At 35.9% G+C, this 19,032-nt stretch overlaps 1 protein-coding gene across 5 annotated transcripts in view; it reads right to left on the bottom strand.

Moving 5' to 3' along the window:
* Positions 1–2,090: 2,090 nt before the first annotated feature.
* Positions 2,091–19,032, bottom strand: part of LOC110459181 (patatin-like phospholipase domain-containing protein 7) — a 49,462-nt gene continuing 32,520 nt past the window's right edge. For 4 of the 5 annotated variants that reach the window (XM_021511318.1, XM_021511320.1, XM_021511319.1 and 1 more), the window contains 10 exons: positions 18,458–18,614; positions 17,986–18,049; positions 17,375–17,497; positions 15,946–16,062; positions 14,181–14,329; positions 7,815–7,967; positions 7,069–7,194; positions 6,641–6,770; positions 5,762–5,889; positions 2,091–2,772 (listed from right to left, as the gene is read on the bottom strand). In XM_021511318.1, coding sequence (XP_021366993.1) covers positions 2,722–2,772; positions 5,762–5,889; positions 6,641–6,770; positions 7,069–7,194; positions 7,815–7,967; positions 14,181–14,329; positions 15,946–16,062; positions 17,375–17,497; positions 17,986–18,049; positions 18,458–18,614 — 1,198 coding nt within the window. In that variant the 3' untranslated portion in view covers positions 2,091–2,721. The other variant, XM_021511321.1, reaches the window with a different exon arrangement.

The following is a 19,032-nucleotide window of genomic DNA, read 5'->3' as shown; positions in this document are numbered from 1 at the left end:
TGTTACACCTACCTGTAGTAACTAGAGTTCTAACACTGGAGTGTTACACCTACCTGTAGTAACTAGAGTTCTAACACTGGAGTGTTACACCTACCTGTAGTAACTAGAGTTCTAACACTGGAGTGTTACACCTACCTGTAGTAACTAGAGTTCTAACACTGCAGTGTTACACCTACCTGTAGTAAACAGAATGACACTGAAATGCATTGATATTGTGCTTAGTTTATCAACATTAATATATATAACTATGGTAAACCTCCGGTCAGTTCAAATAGGCAGATATAGTTCGAACACACTTTTTGAACAATAAAAATAATAATTTTCTATCTAGTGATAGTTCAAACCCTGCTTACACACGTTTCGGATTGTTCAAACACACAACTTCAGTACTGAACTTACATAATTATTGATCGAGGTTGGCTATCGGCGATGCAATAATAGCCTCGCGAAACTTGATATATTTGTGCATCGACAGCGTTTAACAACTGAATAATGGATAGTACTCATGTGTGACCATTGTTGTCATCAATGTCGGACTTTTTGTACATAAATAATTCACATATCACCGGTAATTGAGTTTCTTTCTTGTAAACAAGAGCACGCGCCAGTCAAACATCTTTAGGCCCCGACCATGAATAATATCCTAACAGTACACGGAGCGTGGAATGTTACCGTCACATCACTGACAGACGTGTGTATTGTCATGATATTTCTGTGATTATAATTTGATTATATAATATTTATTTTAGCGGCTATAATTTCGTGTAATTCGAACAGGATTGACAATATTTATTTCATTTTGTTCGAACTGACCAAAGGTTTACCATAACTGGCAATCACAGATAAAAAAAATGTTTTAACTTAAATAGAAAGACAAATATGTCGAAGCCTTGTATACATATGATTGTATAACATACACACCCAACTCAGAACAGTTGCTATATGTTCAGCAAATCTACAATTGCACCAAAGCTTTCACTGAACACAGAAAAAGATAGCTCTTAGCGAACATATAGCACAGACTCCCTCGCAGCTTCCCCATCCCGTTACTTTCTCCACCCATGAGTGACTTTTATGATTTACTTGACAATCTCCTCCCTCCCAGCTTCCCCATCCCCTTACTTTCTCCACCCATGAGAGACTTTTATGATTTAATTGACATAGTATACTAGCAATGTACATCAAATTCCAAGGGCTGAAAATTTAGATGTAGTATAAATGAAATTTGTGTCTTTACCAATGAAACTTGTTTCCTGGTTGTGTTGGCCACACCAACCGATTATGATGAGAAACCTTACAGCTTACCCCTAACAGTAAACCTATCCTAGGATAGTATTTTTACTAGCATTAATTCTAACATTTTTACATACCGTAGTGAAATGATGTTAGTTGAGGATTTTTATTATATGACAGTTTTTTTCAAATATTTCTGTAGAAGAAAGTTTACTCAATAACTTAGATATACTTTGAACATAGGATACAGTTACCACATAAACCCACTCAGGGTAACCTGTCTTAAACCTCTGAACAGGGTCCAAAAATATTTGTTTATAAATTGCTGATCTTGCAGCAGCTTTTGGTGCAAGTTATGATGGTCTCCAGTTTAATGTTTATGGTGGGATGTGAAATGATGAGTAAGATAAAAAGCTTTTGGGGGAGATATCTTTGAATATTTACCATCAAATGGCATTGCCTCTATACAACCCTACCACATTCAGGTGGCATTCATGAAGGCTATGAATGCCATGAGCTGATTGTTGATGTCACAGTTATTATAAAGTCATAATTGTTACACTGGATAACACAAACCCTCCATAGACAAGTGGGTGTTCTAGTTATTGAACAAGCGTATACAATAAATACATTTCTAGAACTAAATGCTGAACAATAATAAGTGTAACTGAATTTTCTATGAGATAAACAGACTCCAAAAATGGTAAATATAAGTATTGAACTGCTTTCTGTTGGCATTCATAGGCAATATGAATTTGTATTTCCAATTTAGTTGGCATTCATATTGCCTATAAATTCCAACTGAAAGCAGTTCAATACTTCAATAATTGGTATCTGGTATAGAGAAAATATTCTTGGTTTATTGAATCCCAGAACAGAGGATGAGGCACTTGTTTCTTATATAATTCTCCCAAAAATGCATACTCACTAATACTTGTATGAGGATACTCATATATAATCGTAAACTGAAGCAACTGTAATGACAAAAACAGACATAAAACATTGTATCACATATTCCATGTACGTACGGTACATGACTTAGAAGGACGCATGGACAGCACACAGTAACCCTGGAGGGTTCATACTTGAGATCAGCAATCAGTTGTTTAAACCTGATCAGCCTTGCGCCACACTTACACAAAATGGTGAAACAGTTATATTGTAACAACTGTACAGTATACATCACTCGTCAAACAGGGTTGCTATGCTTGGTGTGATTCCAATCACGATCCTATACAACAATTTGCTAATTAAAACATCAGATTGGAAAATGCCACAATTATACGCTCATATAAAAATGTTGAACTCCAAATAAGTTGATATCCAAATATTAGCTAGTCACTTGGAAACATTTAACATCGCAAGGAAACTGGTCACATGGAAATGTTAAACAGGCCAACATCAATATGGAAACTGGTCACACAGAAAGTTGACGCTAATATGGTAAGTTTTACATATGCTCCACTTGAAAGACTTGTTAAGTTTGGCTCATTTATTCTGTTTGCCCTGACCAGGTCTCCTCTTCAAGTTAGTGGAACTCTGTTAACAAAGAATAACTTCCTTATTATATTGCAATTTATAATCCGATGATAAATATATGGTACTTGTTATATCAGCAATCATATTTTAACACCTCAAGTCGTATTTCTGGTGTGTACTTATTGTATAGTGGTACATGTACCAGTAGAGACTCCTGTTCAGTACATTAGGCTTATTGAATTGGTGTGCTTATTCTGATTGTACGGACAGAATATTGAGTGCTTAAAAAAAGGGTGCTTTATACAAGTACCCATAGCTAGTTGTCTAATGTTACCACACGCAGTATAGTCGGGAAAATCTTTTTGGTCAAACAGTATGGATGGACAATACAAGTTTGGTGACACAGAATGATCGGGTCATTACAATCTAGCTTGGTCATTAGTCCAGTCTGGTCACACATTATGGTCAGGACACAACAATCAAGTTTGGTCACAAAGTATGGTCTGGACAATAAATCTAGTCTGGTCATACAGTATAGTTGGGACAATATAATACAGTTGGGTCACACAGAATGGTCTGGACAATACAATCCAGTTTGGTCACACAGTATGGTCAGGACAATACAATCCAGTTTGGTCACACAGTAAGGTCTGGACAATACAATCCAGTTTTGTCTCACAGTATGTTGGGACAATACAATCCAGTTTGGTCACACAAAATGGTCTGGCCAATACAATCCAGTTGGATCACAAAGTATGGTCTGAAAATACAATCCAGTTGGATCACACAGTATGGTCAGGGCAATACAATCTTGTTTGGTCACACAGTATGGTCAGGACAATACAATCCAGTTTGGTCACACAGTAAGGTCTGGACAATACAATCCAGTTTTGTCTCACAGTATGTAGGGACCATTCAATCCAGTTTGGTCACACAGTATGGTCGGGACAATACAATCCAGTTTGGTCACACAGTATGGTCTGAACAATACAATCCAGTTTTGTCTCACAGTATGTTGGGACAATACTATCCAGTTTGGTCACACAGTATGGTCTGGACAATACAATCCAGTTTTGTCTCACAGTATGTAGGGACAATACAATCCAGTTTGGTCACACAGTATGGTCAGGGCAATACAATCTTGTTTGGTCACACAGTATGGTCAGGACAATACAATCCAGTTTGGTCACACAGTATGGTCTGGACAATACAATCCAGTTTTGTCTCACAGTATGTAGGGACAATTCAATCCAGTTTGGTCACACAGTATGGTCGGGACAATACAATCCAGTTTGGTCACACAGTATGGTCTGGACAATACAATCCAGTTTTGTCTCACAGTATGTAGGGACAATACAATCCAGTTTGGTCACACAGTATGGTCAGGGCAATACAATCTTGTTTGGTCACACAGTATGGTCAGGACAATACAATCCAGTTTGGTCACACAGTATGGTCTGGACAATACAATCCAGTTTTGTCTCACAGTATGTAGGGACAATTCAATCCAGTTTGGTCACACAGTATGGTCTGGACAATACAATCCAGTTTGGTCACACAGTATGGTCTGGACAATACAATCCAGTTTTGTCTCACAGTATGTTGGGACAAAACAATCCAGTTTGGTCAAAAAGTATGTAGGGACAATACAATCCAGTTTGGTCACACAGTATGGTCAGGACAATACAATCCAGTTTGGATCACACAGTAAGGTCTGAACAATACAATCCAGTTTTGTCTCACAGTATGGTCAGGATGATACAATCTTGTTTAGTCACATAGTATGGGTGCGACAATACAAGTATGGTCACACAGTGTAGTCGGGACAATACAATCCAGTTTGGTCACAAAGTAAGGTCAGGACAATACAATCTAGTCTGGTGATACAGTATAGTTGGGATAATACAATCCAGTTTGGTCACACAGTATGGTTAGAAAAATACAACCAAGTTTGGTCACAAGGTATGGTCGGGACAATACAATCCAGTTTGGTCACAAAGTATGGTCAGGACAATACAATCTAGTCTGGTGATACAGTATAGTTGGGATAATACAATCCAGTTTGGTCACACAGTATGGTTAGAAAAATACAACCAAGTTTGGTCGGGACAATACAATCCAGTTTGGTCACAAAGTATGGTCAGGACAATACAATCTAGTCTGGTCATACAGTATAGTTGGGATAATACAATCCAGTTTGGTCACACAGTATGGTTAGAAAAATACAACCAAGTTTGGTCACAAGGTATGGTTGGGACAATACAATCCAGTTTGGTCACAAAGTATGTCAGGACAATACAATCTAGTCTGGTCATACAGTATGGTTGGGACAATACACTCCAGTTGGGTCACACAAAATGGTCTTGCCAATACAATCCAGTTGGATCACAAAGTTTGGTCTGGAAAATACAATCCAGTTGGATCACACAGTATGGTCAGGGCGATACAATCTTGTTTGGTCACACAGTATGGTCGGGACAATACAATCCAGTTTGGTCACACAGTATGGTCGGGACAATACAATCCAGTTTGGTCACACAGTATGTTGGGACAAAACCATCCAGTTTGGTCACAAAGTATGTAGGGACAACACAATCCAGTTTGGTCACACAGTATGGTCAGGACGATACAACCTCGTTTGGTCACACAGTATGGTCGGGACAATACAAGTATGGTCACACAGTGTAGTCAGGTCTTTACAATCCAGTTTGGTCAAAGTGTCTGAATGCTGGTCATAAAAACAAGGTACTAACAAAATATTTGGCAATCGCACTAACAGATACTTTGACAGATACCCTAGAAAAAAGTGATTTAGTGAATAATAGAACATAAGTCTGTAAATAGTAGGACACTAGACCTTGATTTCACTACACACCACTTCGACCTCCAATGACATACTGACATGCAAAATTTGGCAATTGTAAGTGACAGAGAATTTGAGATATGTCCCACACAAAGAGACGCAGGGAGATGGATCGGTGGAGAGAGTGCAAACCTACAGTCCCCTCAAGTATTACCTGTAGTAATAAACACTGTGTATTTTCCCTACCTTCTTTGATTCTGCTGCAGGCTGAGAAAGAATCATAGAGGGAGAACGCACAATTTCCTCTATGACCTCGTCATCAAGGGACTCCTCATCTCCATCCTCTACCAACTCATCCTCATAACTGTTAGTATCTAAAACACAATTTTCACCTTTCATTTTTACTTCTTTCTCTATTCATATTTTTACATATATGTTGTTGTAGTGAAATTTTCTTAATATGATATCTGTTCATTCCAAATCTATCAAACTTCTGGAAAGTGGAATCAGGCAAAACTTTTGAAAAGAGATTTTAGACACTTGTCAAACTTTTTATTTTTGATATAGGGAAAAATAACACAGCAGAAACTGAAAATGGATAAACAGTTTTCAATGGCCCATGTTTGACAAAATATTAGTGTAAAATACAAGTTTAGCTGTCAAGATTTTAATACATGCACAGTGAAACTATGTATGTTCTTCTTACTTTAGTGTGAAGGTAATATTGCTGATTTGAATGAGAGTGAAAATTGGTTGGGTCCTTCTTAAATAGGGGGTTTGGCAATATGTCTGAATCCCTAAAGTTAGTTGTGATAAGGGTTTATCGTATGTACAGAGTGATAATTCTTTAACCCAACCAGGACCTTATCTATATTTGGTTTCTCTCAAACTTTGTTTAAAACCGTTGAAATGTTAGAATGTTCACAGGTAACTATTCAAGTTATCCTTGCATAGAAAATACTAACAACGTACTTAACAAATGTAAATACACGGCTATACAAAATATGAAAAAGTTATGATGACATCATGAGTACTGTTTTACATTCTTTGTCATTCCGATTGTCATAGACATTAAATCAACCAATGATAAAAGCTTTACATAGCTTTGTGTTATGTCATCCTCACCATCACTGTCGTCGTCTTCGTATTCATCGTCTGGTGCATCGAAGTCTGCCAACAGATGGTGCTGTGGCTCGTCAATCTTAGACACAAGCTCGGCCAAGTCTGTGAATTTGGCCATCACTGGAATGTTCGCCTACAACATTTCACCACAACAGTCAATGTCAAATGAGATTTAAACTTGACATCCCCAGAAAGTCCTCCAGTTAACCATTTGAATCATGACAAATCTAAAAGGTTCACAATCAAAGTTCAACAAATCAAAAATCTAAATTTGGGTTGTACAAAGATTAATTAAATAACTGTCTCACTTTTTACCCTCGTAACCCTGGTACCCTGATGGACGCGAGTTGCTATAAAGTTTAGTCATAACTTTCAATTTGAAATGTATAACTTAATAATAATTGGTAATAATAGTAATATTTGGGCTTAACCTCAGGTCTCAGCATTGATGTGCTGCCAAAAGACTTGTCCTTGGATTTCTCCTCAAACAGCTGCTTCACAAGTCCTCCCTTGACCCAGCCAGAAAATAGAGTCCGCCCATGGTGGTACCCTACCTCCTGTTAAAACATAAACCCAGAGTTAATCATCACAGCCAGAGAATAAAGTCCGCCCCTGGTGGTACCCTACCTCCTGTTAAAACATAAACCCAGAGTTAATCATCATAGCAGAGAAAAGAGTCCGCCCATGGTGGTACCCTACCTCCTGTTAAAACATAAGCCCAGAGTTACAGCAGAGAATAGAGTCCACCTATGGTGGTACCCTACCTCCTGTTAAAACATAAACCCAGAGTTAATCATCACAGCAGAGAATAGAGTCCGCCCATGGTGGTACCCTACCTCCTGTTAAAACATAAACCCAAAGTTAATCATCACAGCAGAGAATAGAGTCTGCCCATGATGGTACCCTGCCTCCTGTTAAAACATAAACCCAGAGTTACAGCAGAGAATAGAGTCCACCTATGGTGGTACCCTACCTCCTGTTAAAACATAAACCGAGACTTAATCATCACATTTCACTGTGCAAGATCTTCTGTAAAATCAGTATCATCTGTGACTATAAATTCAATTACATTAATTATTTTTGATATTTAACAGGGATTCTGGTAAAGATTTCAAATAATATAAACACCTTTTTGTTTTGTTTAAAAGACCCGAGTTACATCACTAAATTTACTCACACTGATTTCATCGCAGCTGCCAAACTGGAGGGTGGCAAACTTGTCTATAGGTGGCCGAATGTATTCACAGTAGTCACTGGTCTTCATCATCTCCAGCTGCCGTACCCCTGATACATACGCCAGGCGGGACTGTATCTCATTCATGTCTGGTACCTACCAATCACATCATTACAGTGTTTACATTCAACATTATCACCTATTAAACATACCATCATATCAAGGCAACAAGGGTTCACATTCAAAACAGCACTTGGTACAAATTATGTTCATATTTTAATAAAAAAAATACTTAGATCCACCTAGTATTGCAATTTTTTGCAAATACATCCATTATAGATGTTATTGTTTTTTTAACAAGGGACAGTCATTTTTTAAATAAATGTCAATGGTGCAACTCCTCCTCATATCTAACAGAACCTTCTGTAATGATATCAAGAACATCAGCCAGAGTTATATGGTCAGAACTAGTCGGTGCCTGAACTTAACAGAAAATCAAAGTACTGAAAGTACTGAAAGCTAAGGCAAAAGATATATATATATTATTTTTGGAATGGAGAACAAAATAAAGACGAAGTTCCCATCATATTGTACAGAAGGATTTACTGTTAATTTGTTATGAATCAAAGTTTTATGTAAAAGTGTACCACTGTGAAGTTATTCTTCTTGTGTGTACAATACATCTTTATAGGTTTGTCAGAAGAGTGGTACCAAGTTTCCTCTAGAATATATCATTTTAAACCTTTGGATAATTAATTTGCATAGGAATTTGGAATTGCTTCCCTTTGTCCATACAATGTATTTCATAGAACATTAAAAACTGAAACTGGCATTTACCCCTTTGACCAATACCTGATTATTTTAAACCATTGAATAGATTATGCACAGATTGTGAACATCTTTGAACTTTGCCTTTGTTGTTGAATAAGATATCAACCCTTGCCTTATCTAACAAAGTTACTTGGCATAAAACCATTGACCAATCAGAGTACAGTATGCTAATTAATTAGGCATGGATTTCACTCAACTTTGAACTTATCGTCTAAGTTTGTATATTGATCAATATATATTCAAGCAAGTTATCTTGTAAAGTGTGCACATCGACCAGGGTTGGCATGCTTTTTAATACGTGTGAATTTTGTTCAAGTTTCAATTTTGCATCAGTCAGTGTATATTGTTACAGAACAATATTTATAAGGATGTTTACTTGCCGAAACTAAATTGTGGATAAGCAAGTGGATTACTGCTACCCATAAATTTACAAGTCTCTCAATAATTTTGAAAAACTTTTAAATAAAGTGTTTTACATATTCACTGCAGTGAAAAGGTCTCTTCTTATGAAAAATGGAACTATTTTGAATCTGTGTTCCCATGAACAAATAATATAAAAAGCACTCTAATTCAATATGATACATTGTTGTATGTTTCAATATTGAATAAGATAAACAAAATATAAACATACATACTCACACACACACACAAGATTAGGAGAGTTACATTATTTTCCCTCTATTTCCATTGCATAAATTCTTCACAAAGAAAACAACAACTTTATAGCATATGTTCAGCTTTATCATCTTCATAGGCTAGCATTTGAAATAAGATGCACATATTAATTTCAAATACATTTCAAAAGAGTACTGCAAATGTACCAGCTAGAACACATACTATGTTATTACAGTTGTCATGATTGTTGGTTTCAGAACTGATAGCATTGTGCAACAAATGTTGACAACAGGACTTATTGAAAGTTGAGGTTGCTTGTGTATATGCAAACAGGTAGTGCATGATTTAATGTTGAGAATGATGGATCAAGGTTTATAAAATTTGGTTTGAATACTTAGTTAGGAATGCACTGACAATTTCTCTGTCACATGTACATGAACAGGTTGTGAAGCTGTAGCCTTCACCTTGACTGAATGAAATTGACCTTAAAACTGTCTTGAACAATTGATGTATGAAATTTAGAAATGAAGTTTCAAGAAATATGGTTGAAAACTTAAGAAATAATTGCTTTCATTGACATTGATACAATCTTGTGTGCTATCCCTCTCATATATCACACAAGATTTAATATCAAATGTTGGACACAGTAAAATCGAGCGAAGTTAACAAATATCAAGTTACATATTATAACTTTTATTTTATTTTATTGATATTGATCATAAGCATTGTTAAAAGTACAATGTATACCAGGGATCTTACATTTCTTTTACTACTTAACATTTGCGTTGACTTTTAATTCATTGGACAAAAACTAAAAGGAAGCCATGACCAGTATTTCTATCTTTAAAAACATACTTTTAATTTTTTTTCCAATTTGCTCCCACCACCCATAGTGTTATATTGATCAAAACAAACGTTGTTTCCAACATTTGTGCCCTTAGTCAGTAGTGGGTGTTCAATCACATTCATCAGGGTTTCAGCATCAAGTAGGGGCTGTTCAATCACATTCATCAGGCTTTCAGCATCAATATTCACAGATTCAATCTGTTCCAAGTAAAGATCACTGACTTCTCCATTAAGGAAAAGTTTGCGAGGAAAGCATTTGAACTACATTTGAACTATTCGCTGATGGAAGGATCTGTGGACTCGGCTTTCATGTGTCTGAGAGAAAATGATTTAGTCAGAGGTTCCTCCTCTATAAAGTAACTGACAGATTTCAAAATGTCATGTCACTGTTGGTATAGTTCTTGCAGCCTTTTGAAAAAGTTCATGAAGTCCTCAAAGGTATGAGAGAGTTGGTACAGTTCCTATTTCTCATCCTCCTTTCTCCCATCAATAACCATCCCTGTCTGTTGTAATATTGATTGCTTTCCCCCCCTAAAATAGAACATAGTTACCATATAATTTCTGCACCAGCAATAATGTTTAGAGATGATATTCAAACAAATAGGAGGCATAGCAATATGAGCTTGTATAGTGAGAAATAAGGCATTAAAGCTGAGGAGTTCATTAAAATGTTTCAAAAACATTTCAATAAGTCAATCTCTTTGGTAGCAGAACTAAATATAAACAAAATGTACATTAAATTCAACTTATAACAGCACATCATATGGGGGCTTAAGACATCTAATTCCTTAGGTGGTAAAACATGTGTACATAAAAAGGTACCAGTAAAAACAAAACAAAATTAGTTTAAACACACGCACTTAGATATTCACGGTTTTCATTAATACAAAAGATGAAGCAGAACATCACTCTCCCCTGGTTGTTTCCATAAAGAAGAAATTAACCAGGAAACATGGAGATGTCCATTGCACTCCTTTATTTTGCTTACAATGTGCAAATGTGCCTACTATGTGCTAATAAGCTTTCCATGTTATGGTTTTGTTTTTTATGTGCTGTATGCAAATGTTCTAAATGTGCTTAAATTACCATGTGCTGATGTGCTTACCGTGTTCAATGTGCCTATTAAGTGCTTTCCAAGTGATAAACTCTTTTTCTGAGCTTACAGTATACTACATGTACATACATGTTTTTATTTTATTTTTCCATGTTGTAATATTTTGGTCTCTGTTATTATACTCATGTTTTGTCTTTGTAGCTTATGTTGTATGTTTTGCAAAATGGACGTAAAATATATATTTTTGTATCTTGTACGTGCTCAAGGATTTTATCTGTAGTTTTTGGGACTATATATAGAAAAACTTTACCCCAGTATGAGGAATTGTTTTACACATTTATCATAAAACAAGTTATGTTCAGATTTCAGACAGAAGATACTCTAAAATTGTACAACTCAGAAAAGGTTGAAAAATATTTATAGTTCATTTTTTTCTGCTTAGAAATATTTAATCTCTAAATTACAAATGATAACTGTTTTAACAGGTCTAGTTTCCGAATTGGAAACCAAACCCTGTCTGACCTATAAATGATCATTATATAAGGCCAATTAAAAGTTTAAAACAAATATTGAGTTTATGCTAACCCCACAGATACTGGACACACTAATAGTAATATGATGTGTATAAACTATGATATATTATACACACTATACTTATTGGTGTGTTCGACACCAGTGTGGTTAACCAGACTTATCTCAGATTTGTGTTCTACAATACCCTTAAGTTTTTATATGCACTGTTAAAGTCAGAACTCCTGCTCTATATTAGCGCAGTAAAGATATTTTTCAAATTAACAATAAAATGCCTAGCTAATACATACCTACCCTATTTTTTTCTGATAGTAGAAACACAAGTAATTTGTTTGGCCTAATGTTTCTGTCATTTCATAATATTTAGAACTACTATACTTGTTTAAGTTTCCAAAACATCAAGTAGTATAACAATTGAAACTTCAATGAAAGCCAACATCACAATGAATCTAATAATACAATGTTTATAACATGTTTTTTTTTAACTGAATGAGAAGAAATGTAAGGCCAAATATCCTCACAAACAACGCTTAAGTGAAATCAGTTTGCAACTAAGCAGTTCGAAAATTTTGCAACACGTCTGGAGAAAGACGTTCCTCGTGACGCTGTAATTCACTAGAGTAAAACGTCCGTTTATTATGTTTGTTTTTGCATAATAACTGCTATACATACCGTAGAAGCACCTTCCTTTTTGTCATCGCCGCTGACAACATGCGCCATTCTCTGCGGCTTCGGCCGCATGCTTGGCCACAAGTCACCGAAATCGGGATACATAGCCTTATTTATGAATCAGTAGTAGGTAAACGTTGCAGAAGTGTATGTATATTGTTCATTGTCAATGCTGCTTAAACAACATGCCTAACATTAAGTCAACACTCGCCTGCATTTTCGTCTTTTCCGCTTCGCGTTGCGAATGATGTCTAGGCCTACACAAAACGAAAGTAAAATGTGCGCATGTCTAAATGTAAGGGAGATCACTCGTGTTTTCCCGCAGTATATGTCTGAAATCATTCCGAAGGTGTTGTTGTTTTTGTGTATATTGAAATAAAAGAGTCCTGTTATATGGTAATACTTCAATAAACGAAAAACACAAATCACACCAACAGACATATAAAATGTAGGCCTATCGGAGCATATTTTCGTTTCTGGCTGAGCTGTAATTAGCGAGAAGGCGATATAAAAATGCAATAGCATATCTTATGATGAAAATAGAACAAAATGATAATACTGCGAAGGTAAAAAAAGCCTTCAGGTTAGAATACCAATATGGAACTAGAGAAGGACAGTGGCTAGTTCTAACATGATTCCCGGTCTCATCTGCCCCGGCCGGTTGATCCCATTTTAGTTAGGCAAGCCTGGTGTGAATCACACGGAGGCGATTTTAGAATTAATTGACAGGATCCGTATCCATTAATAGGTTTGTAATATGAACTTTTTATGTTGATCTCCTACATAATTGTAAGTTATACTCCGCCTTATATTTCGTTAAATTATCAAGTTTACGTAACAAGTGCAAGCGAAATCCTAATTGACTGCCATGTTGGAAACTTCCTCAATCTTTCCGATATAGGTCAGACGTCTAAATATGGGTGTCATGACCAAATATGGAAATTGTAGTAAACATGACCGCATCAGTAGTAATACTATATTTGGCCGTGAAGGCCATATAAGGAAACGGATAACATCACGCGTGATCTAACATGGCCGTCGTTTCTTTTTTTAGAGTTTTTAGTAAGGATTTGTTATTTTAACGATGAACGAATATGCAATATTTTGATAACATTATAATCATATGAAGCGTGAATCAGATATATTATTACTGATTAGCACTTTTGATTATCCTCAGTTAGTTGGAACAGGACCGCTTCATAGCTCTGACCACGCAATATATAATTGTAAACAGGGACGTAAATGTCACCAATTTTAGCCAATCACAGGACAATATTTCCGTGTAAAGGGTTAATCCAGCGACAGTTCCAAGAGTAAATACGAAGTTTTAGAAGGATACTTAGTTCTAACTAAGAATAAGATTATATCCAATGACGTTTGAGTGAACTTGAGTCCGTGGTAATGGATTTTATTTGCAGTTTGTTTAGTATTACTAGAAGGTGACGTTATGTCTCGTTTATGAATATCTGAGCTCATTAACTGAAGTATTTTTACCGGAAGTTGCGTGTAGCATGCATGACCTACATTCAAGTAGCAGTTCCCGATTGAGATAAACAGGGTGCATTTTCAATAAGAATACGACGTTGTGATAAGATCATATGTTCTATAAAGAAAAGTAATGATATTTACAAGCCATTCAAGTGCATTTGAGTCCAAAGTTACGCATAATAAAGACAGTAGGTCCGGTATATGATTCAATTTAGTACCAGTGACTACCGCTAGAGGCCGTCTGTGTGAAATCGACATTTATGAATATCTGAGCTCATTAACTAAAGTAATACCAATAGCTGGCGGCTAACGCCTTAGCTAAAAAGAGTGTATACCTTTACAGGTTCTGCCCACGGATTCCAGCGTTTCCATAGTAACCACCAGCCAGACAGATCATCTCCATAATTAGTGAGGGAAGTCTCATCCTGACTGCCAACATCCACGGCAAAGATAGACTGGGCTCCCATTGACTTCATCACATCAGCTGTCAGAACAAAGGTCCACGTAATTGAAAGACAAATCATTGGACAACAAGACAGGCATTGTTGGTGAAAAATGATATCTCACACTCTTAAAATTGTTTAAATCAGATAAACAACTTTTGACTAACTTTAAAATTTATTTGATCTTTACCAGGGTAACATCACAAAATCATCATAAAACTTGTACACTCTTAATTTGTAAAAAAACGTGTGTATTTTTGTGTATTGCGTGTATCATTAATAGGGAATCATTCAAAAGGAGAAGGGATCTATAATTGTTCTACAACTAGAGAAACTTTGAGCGAGCTCACAAAGATATACCCCCGGCTTGCACTTACAGGGTGTATGGAACAGAAATTCAAGTTTCAAGGGCCATAACTCCAGGAAAAATAATAATAATCAATAATAATAATAATAATATACAGCATTTATATAGCGCCCTATATAATTTGTAAAATTACTCTAAGGCGCTTTACAACATATGGATAATAGTAATGGTTATAATTGTGAAAACAAACAACAAAGGCTTGCAATCACTTTCATACATTTAACAAGCAATGTGCACATAATTGAACAAATAAAAGGGTGGTATTTACATGATGTCTTTGCAAAGATTCTAAAATGCAGACGTGAAGAGGTGAGTTTTTATGTCCCTCTTGAACTTGGCCAGGGTATTTGACTTCCTAATAGCAGATGGTAAGCTATTCCACAGCGTAGCCGAAACCCTCCCACAGCACGAGATTTTGGGAAACACAACAAAGATTCTGACTCCGACCGCAGTGATCCTGACGGCTGATACAGGGTAACAAGTTCCTGTAGGTACTGAGGAGCTGTTCTATTCAGTGCCTTGTATGTGTATACCAGAATTTTGTACTGCGACCTATATCATACAGGTAACCAGTGCAACGAATAAAGCGCAGGTGTGAAGTGCTCTCTCTTTCGAGTACGAGTAACTAGCCATACTGCAGTGTTCTGGACCCTCTGCAGACGAAGGTAACAAGTGAATGCACCAAAATCTTGCATGCATCTGCAGTTAGAAACTGCCGAATACAGCCGATGTTCCTGATCTGGTAGTAACAGGATTTGGCAATAGCGTTCACTTGTTTCTCCATGTTCAGAGAACTGTCAAAGTATACCCCTAGGTTTTTAACAGCTGGAACAGTCTCAATAGTTCTGGCACCAACCTTGAGCTGGAGAGCCATCGTTTGCTGACACTTTGGGGAAAAGACGCTTAGTTCCGTCTTTTCTTGATTAAGTTTAAGCATGTTGGTGTTCAAAAATTGTGGAATCACAAATTCCTTTCTTCATTCACATTGACATATCATGTACTTTAACTGTGTCAAGTTACAAAATACTTCAACAAACTGTAAGGAGGAGATGCACTGACAAGGTTTATGTATCAGAATGTTTCAAGGGCCATAACTCCAGGAAAAATCATTGAATCACAAATTCCTTTCTTCATGTACATCTACATTATGATATACTATCACTGTGTCAAGTAACAAGCCACTATAGGTGATTCCCTTATACCTCCCAAAGTTTGTTTGCAGGAGGTTTGCTGGGGGTACAAAAATAAATTAGTGCGTGTATAGTTTTGAATGAATGATTTTGATCATACCAGGCAAGTTATTGACATATCCACCGTCCAATAGAAGATGTCCATCAACAGGGTCACACAGAGGTGGCATGTACCCCGACAGTGACATACTGGCCCGCACATATCGCCAAAGACTTCCTATAAAACAAAGATATACCACAGATAATTCATGTAAAAATAAACACAAGATATTTAAATTCATATAATAACTATGGTAGGGACCTTGTTTATACTATAAAGAAATGTACAAAAAAGCTATGGTAGGGACCTTGTTTATACTATAAAGAGGTGTACAGAAAAGCTATGGTTGGGACCTTGTTTATATTATATAGAGATGTACAGAAAAGCTATGGTAGGGACCTCGTTTATATTATATAGAAATGTACAGAAAAGCTATGGTAGGGACCTTGTTTATATTATATAGAAATGTACAGAAAAGCTATGGTAGGGACCTTGTTTATATTATATAGAGATGTACAGAAAAGCTATGTTAGGGACCTTGTTTATATTATATAGAGATGTACAGAAAAGCTATGTTAGGGACCTTGTTTATATTATATAGAGATGTACAGAAAAGCTATGGTAGGGACCTTGTTTATATTATATAGAGATGTACAGAAAAGCTATGTTAGGGACCTTGTTTATATTATATAGAGATGTACAGAAAAGCTATGGTAGGGACCTTGTTTATATTATATAGAGATGTACAGAAAAGCTATGGTAGGGACCTTGTTTATATTATATAGAGATGTACACAAAAGCTATGGTAGGGACCTTGTTTATATTATATAGAGATGTACACAAAAGCTATGGTAGGGACCTTGTTTATATTATATAGAGATGTACAGAAAAGCTATGGTAGGGACCTTGTTTATATTATATAGAGATGTACACAAAAGCTATGGTAGGGACCTTGTTTATATTATATAGAGATGTACACAAAAGCTATGGTAGGGACCTTGTTTATATTATATAGAGATGTACACAAAAGCTATGGTAGGGACCTTGTTTATATTATATAGAGATGTACAGAAAAGCTATGTTAGGGACCTTATTTATATTATATAGAGATGTACAGAAAAGCTATGGTAGGGACCTTGTTTATATCATATAGAAATGTATAGAAAAGCTATGGTAGGGACCTTGTTTATATTATATAGAGATGTACAGAAAAGCTATGGTAGGGACCTTGTTTATATTATATAGAGATGTACACAAAAGCTATGGTAGGGACCTTGTTTATATCATATAGAAGTGTACAGAAAAGCTATGGTAGGGACCTTGTTTATATTATATAGAGATGTACAGAAAAGCTATGGTAGGGACCTTGTTTATATCATATAGAAATGTATAGAAAAGCTATGGTAGGGACCTTATTTATATTATATAGAAATGTACAGAAAAGCTATGGTGGGGACCTTGAACTATAAAGAACTGATTAGAAATATACCTGTGGTATGGACTTTCATCTTTGACGTTGAGATATCAGTACTGATGCAGAAATAGGGCGTCCACAAGTCTTCCACCTGTCGGTCTGTGAACACCATCTCTATTGATCTGTTAAATGCCCTACCTGTCAAACAAATCAGTCATACACAGAAACACAGCATTGTTATGACAATATTCATGAAATTTGTGCCAGATTTACAATCCATTGATAGCAAAAAAGCTCATCGTGTTATAAAGATAAACTATAGTAATTTTACAAGTCATATTTCATTTATTTTTTTCAAACAATATTTTCAGTTGAGATCCTTTTTCCAGTGTTCATGTTTTTCATAGTCAAATTATTTAACTGTTTTTTCATTCACTACATTCAAGGGAAGAAATTGTTCCATATGTCTATAATTCTTTGTTTAAACAAATGTTTTCTAATATTTGGCCTTGAATACTCAAAATATGACCTTGTTTGTTTGAACTTCTTTAATTGTAAATAAGTGTGTGACTTTACAGTGGTTAATTAACACCTGAACTGCCAGCCTAATTATCTCATCCTAACCTATCTTAACGAGTAATTATAAGTCATGAAAACATTCCTACTCAGAGGTAGAACATGATTACCTGAGAACATGGATGCTATTGGATATGTCAGATCTACAATCTTCTTCCACAATGATGTCATTTCCTGGAGTCAGAAAAAGAAATGGACTAAACTATGAAAAATGAGTGAATTTTACTCAACCAGGTCGCTTCAATAATAGATTTCCGCATTACTTTTAGATTGTGTCATATATATTTCAAATTAAACAACAGAAAATAACTCTTTCAATGGAATATTGCCATTGCAATCTATTAAGCTTTTAATGAAATTTGTACCATTCCTTTAAATATTTATGAAAGGATATGCAAACTTATCTTACATCTGTGTGAGCGTGGACTGGTTGTTAGGCTACTAGGCCAATTTTGAGTAAACTTGTCTAACATTACTTCATTTTCTTCTGTGTGAGCTTAACCACAGCTCAGATAATGAATTCGTCTGACATCAATTCCTTTTATTCTGTGTAGGCTGGGCCACATTGGAGAGTAAACTCACCTTACACCATTCCCTGGTCTTCTGTGTGACCCTGGCTATGTTGACCTCGTCACACCAAACGGCCCCTATAAAGGAACCCATACTGGTGCCACCAACCATATCTATGGGGATGCCTGCCTCCACCATTGCCTTTATCATACCTATGTGGGCCAGTCCTCTGTAAACAGTCACAAGACTTGTACTCAGTTGATTTAAATTGATGGAATTACATAAAGAATTATAATTGGTGAAAGAGGCACATGATTTCCATCGTAGCATTATTAATGTGCTTGGAAACGTCAGCAATAAAGAAATAATTAAAGAGAATCTAAAGTACATTAATTTGTCCATCATCAATAAAACTGATAGAATTAAGATAAAACAAGAGGCCCATGGGCCTTAACGGTCACCTGATATATTTATACAGAGAGTTGATTTTGTTTTTAACATGAACAGAAATATTATTCAAAGTGACAAAAAACAATAAAACCACCTTATTCAATATCTAGCATACAGATTTAAGACTAAAAAGTATTTGAAACTAGCACCTCTGATTCTAAACAAGGAAAATGAAGAAATTTTAGCACACTGACTCC

Source organism: Mizuhopecten yessoensis, unplaced genomic scaffold (assembly GCF_002113885.1).
Source record: "Mizuhopecten yessoensis strain PY_sf001 unplaced genomic scaffold, ASM211388v2 scaffold9985, whole genome shotgun sequence".
NCBI lineage: Eukaryota > Metazoa > Mollusca > Bivalvia > Pectinida > Pectinidae > Mizuhopecten > Mizuhopecten yessoensis.
Note: the sequence above shows the minus strand (reverse complement) of the source record. Positions and strands in the feature narration are given on the sequence as shown.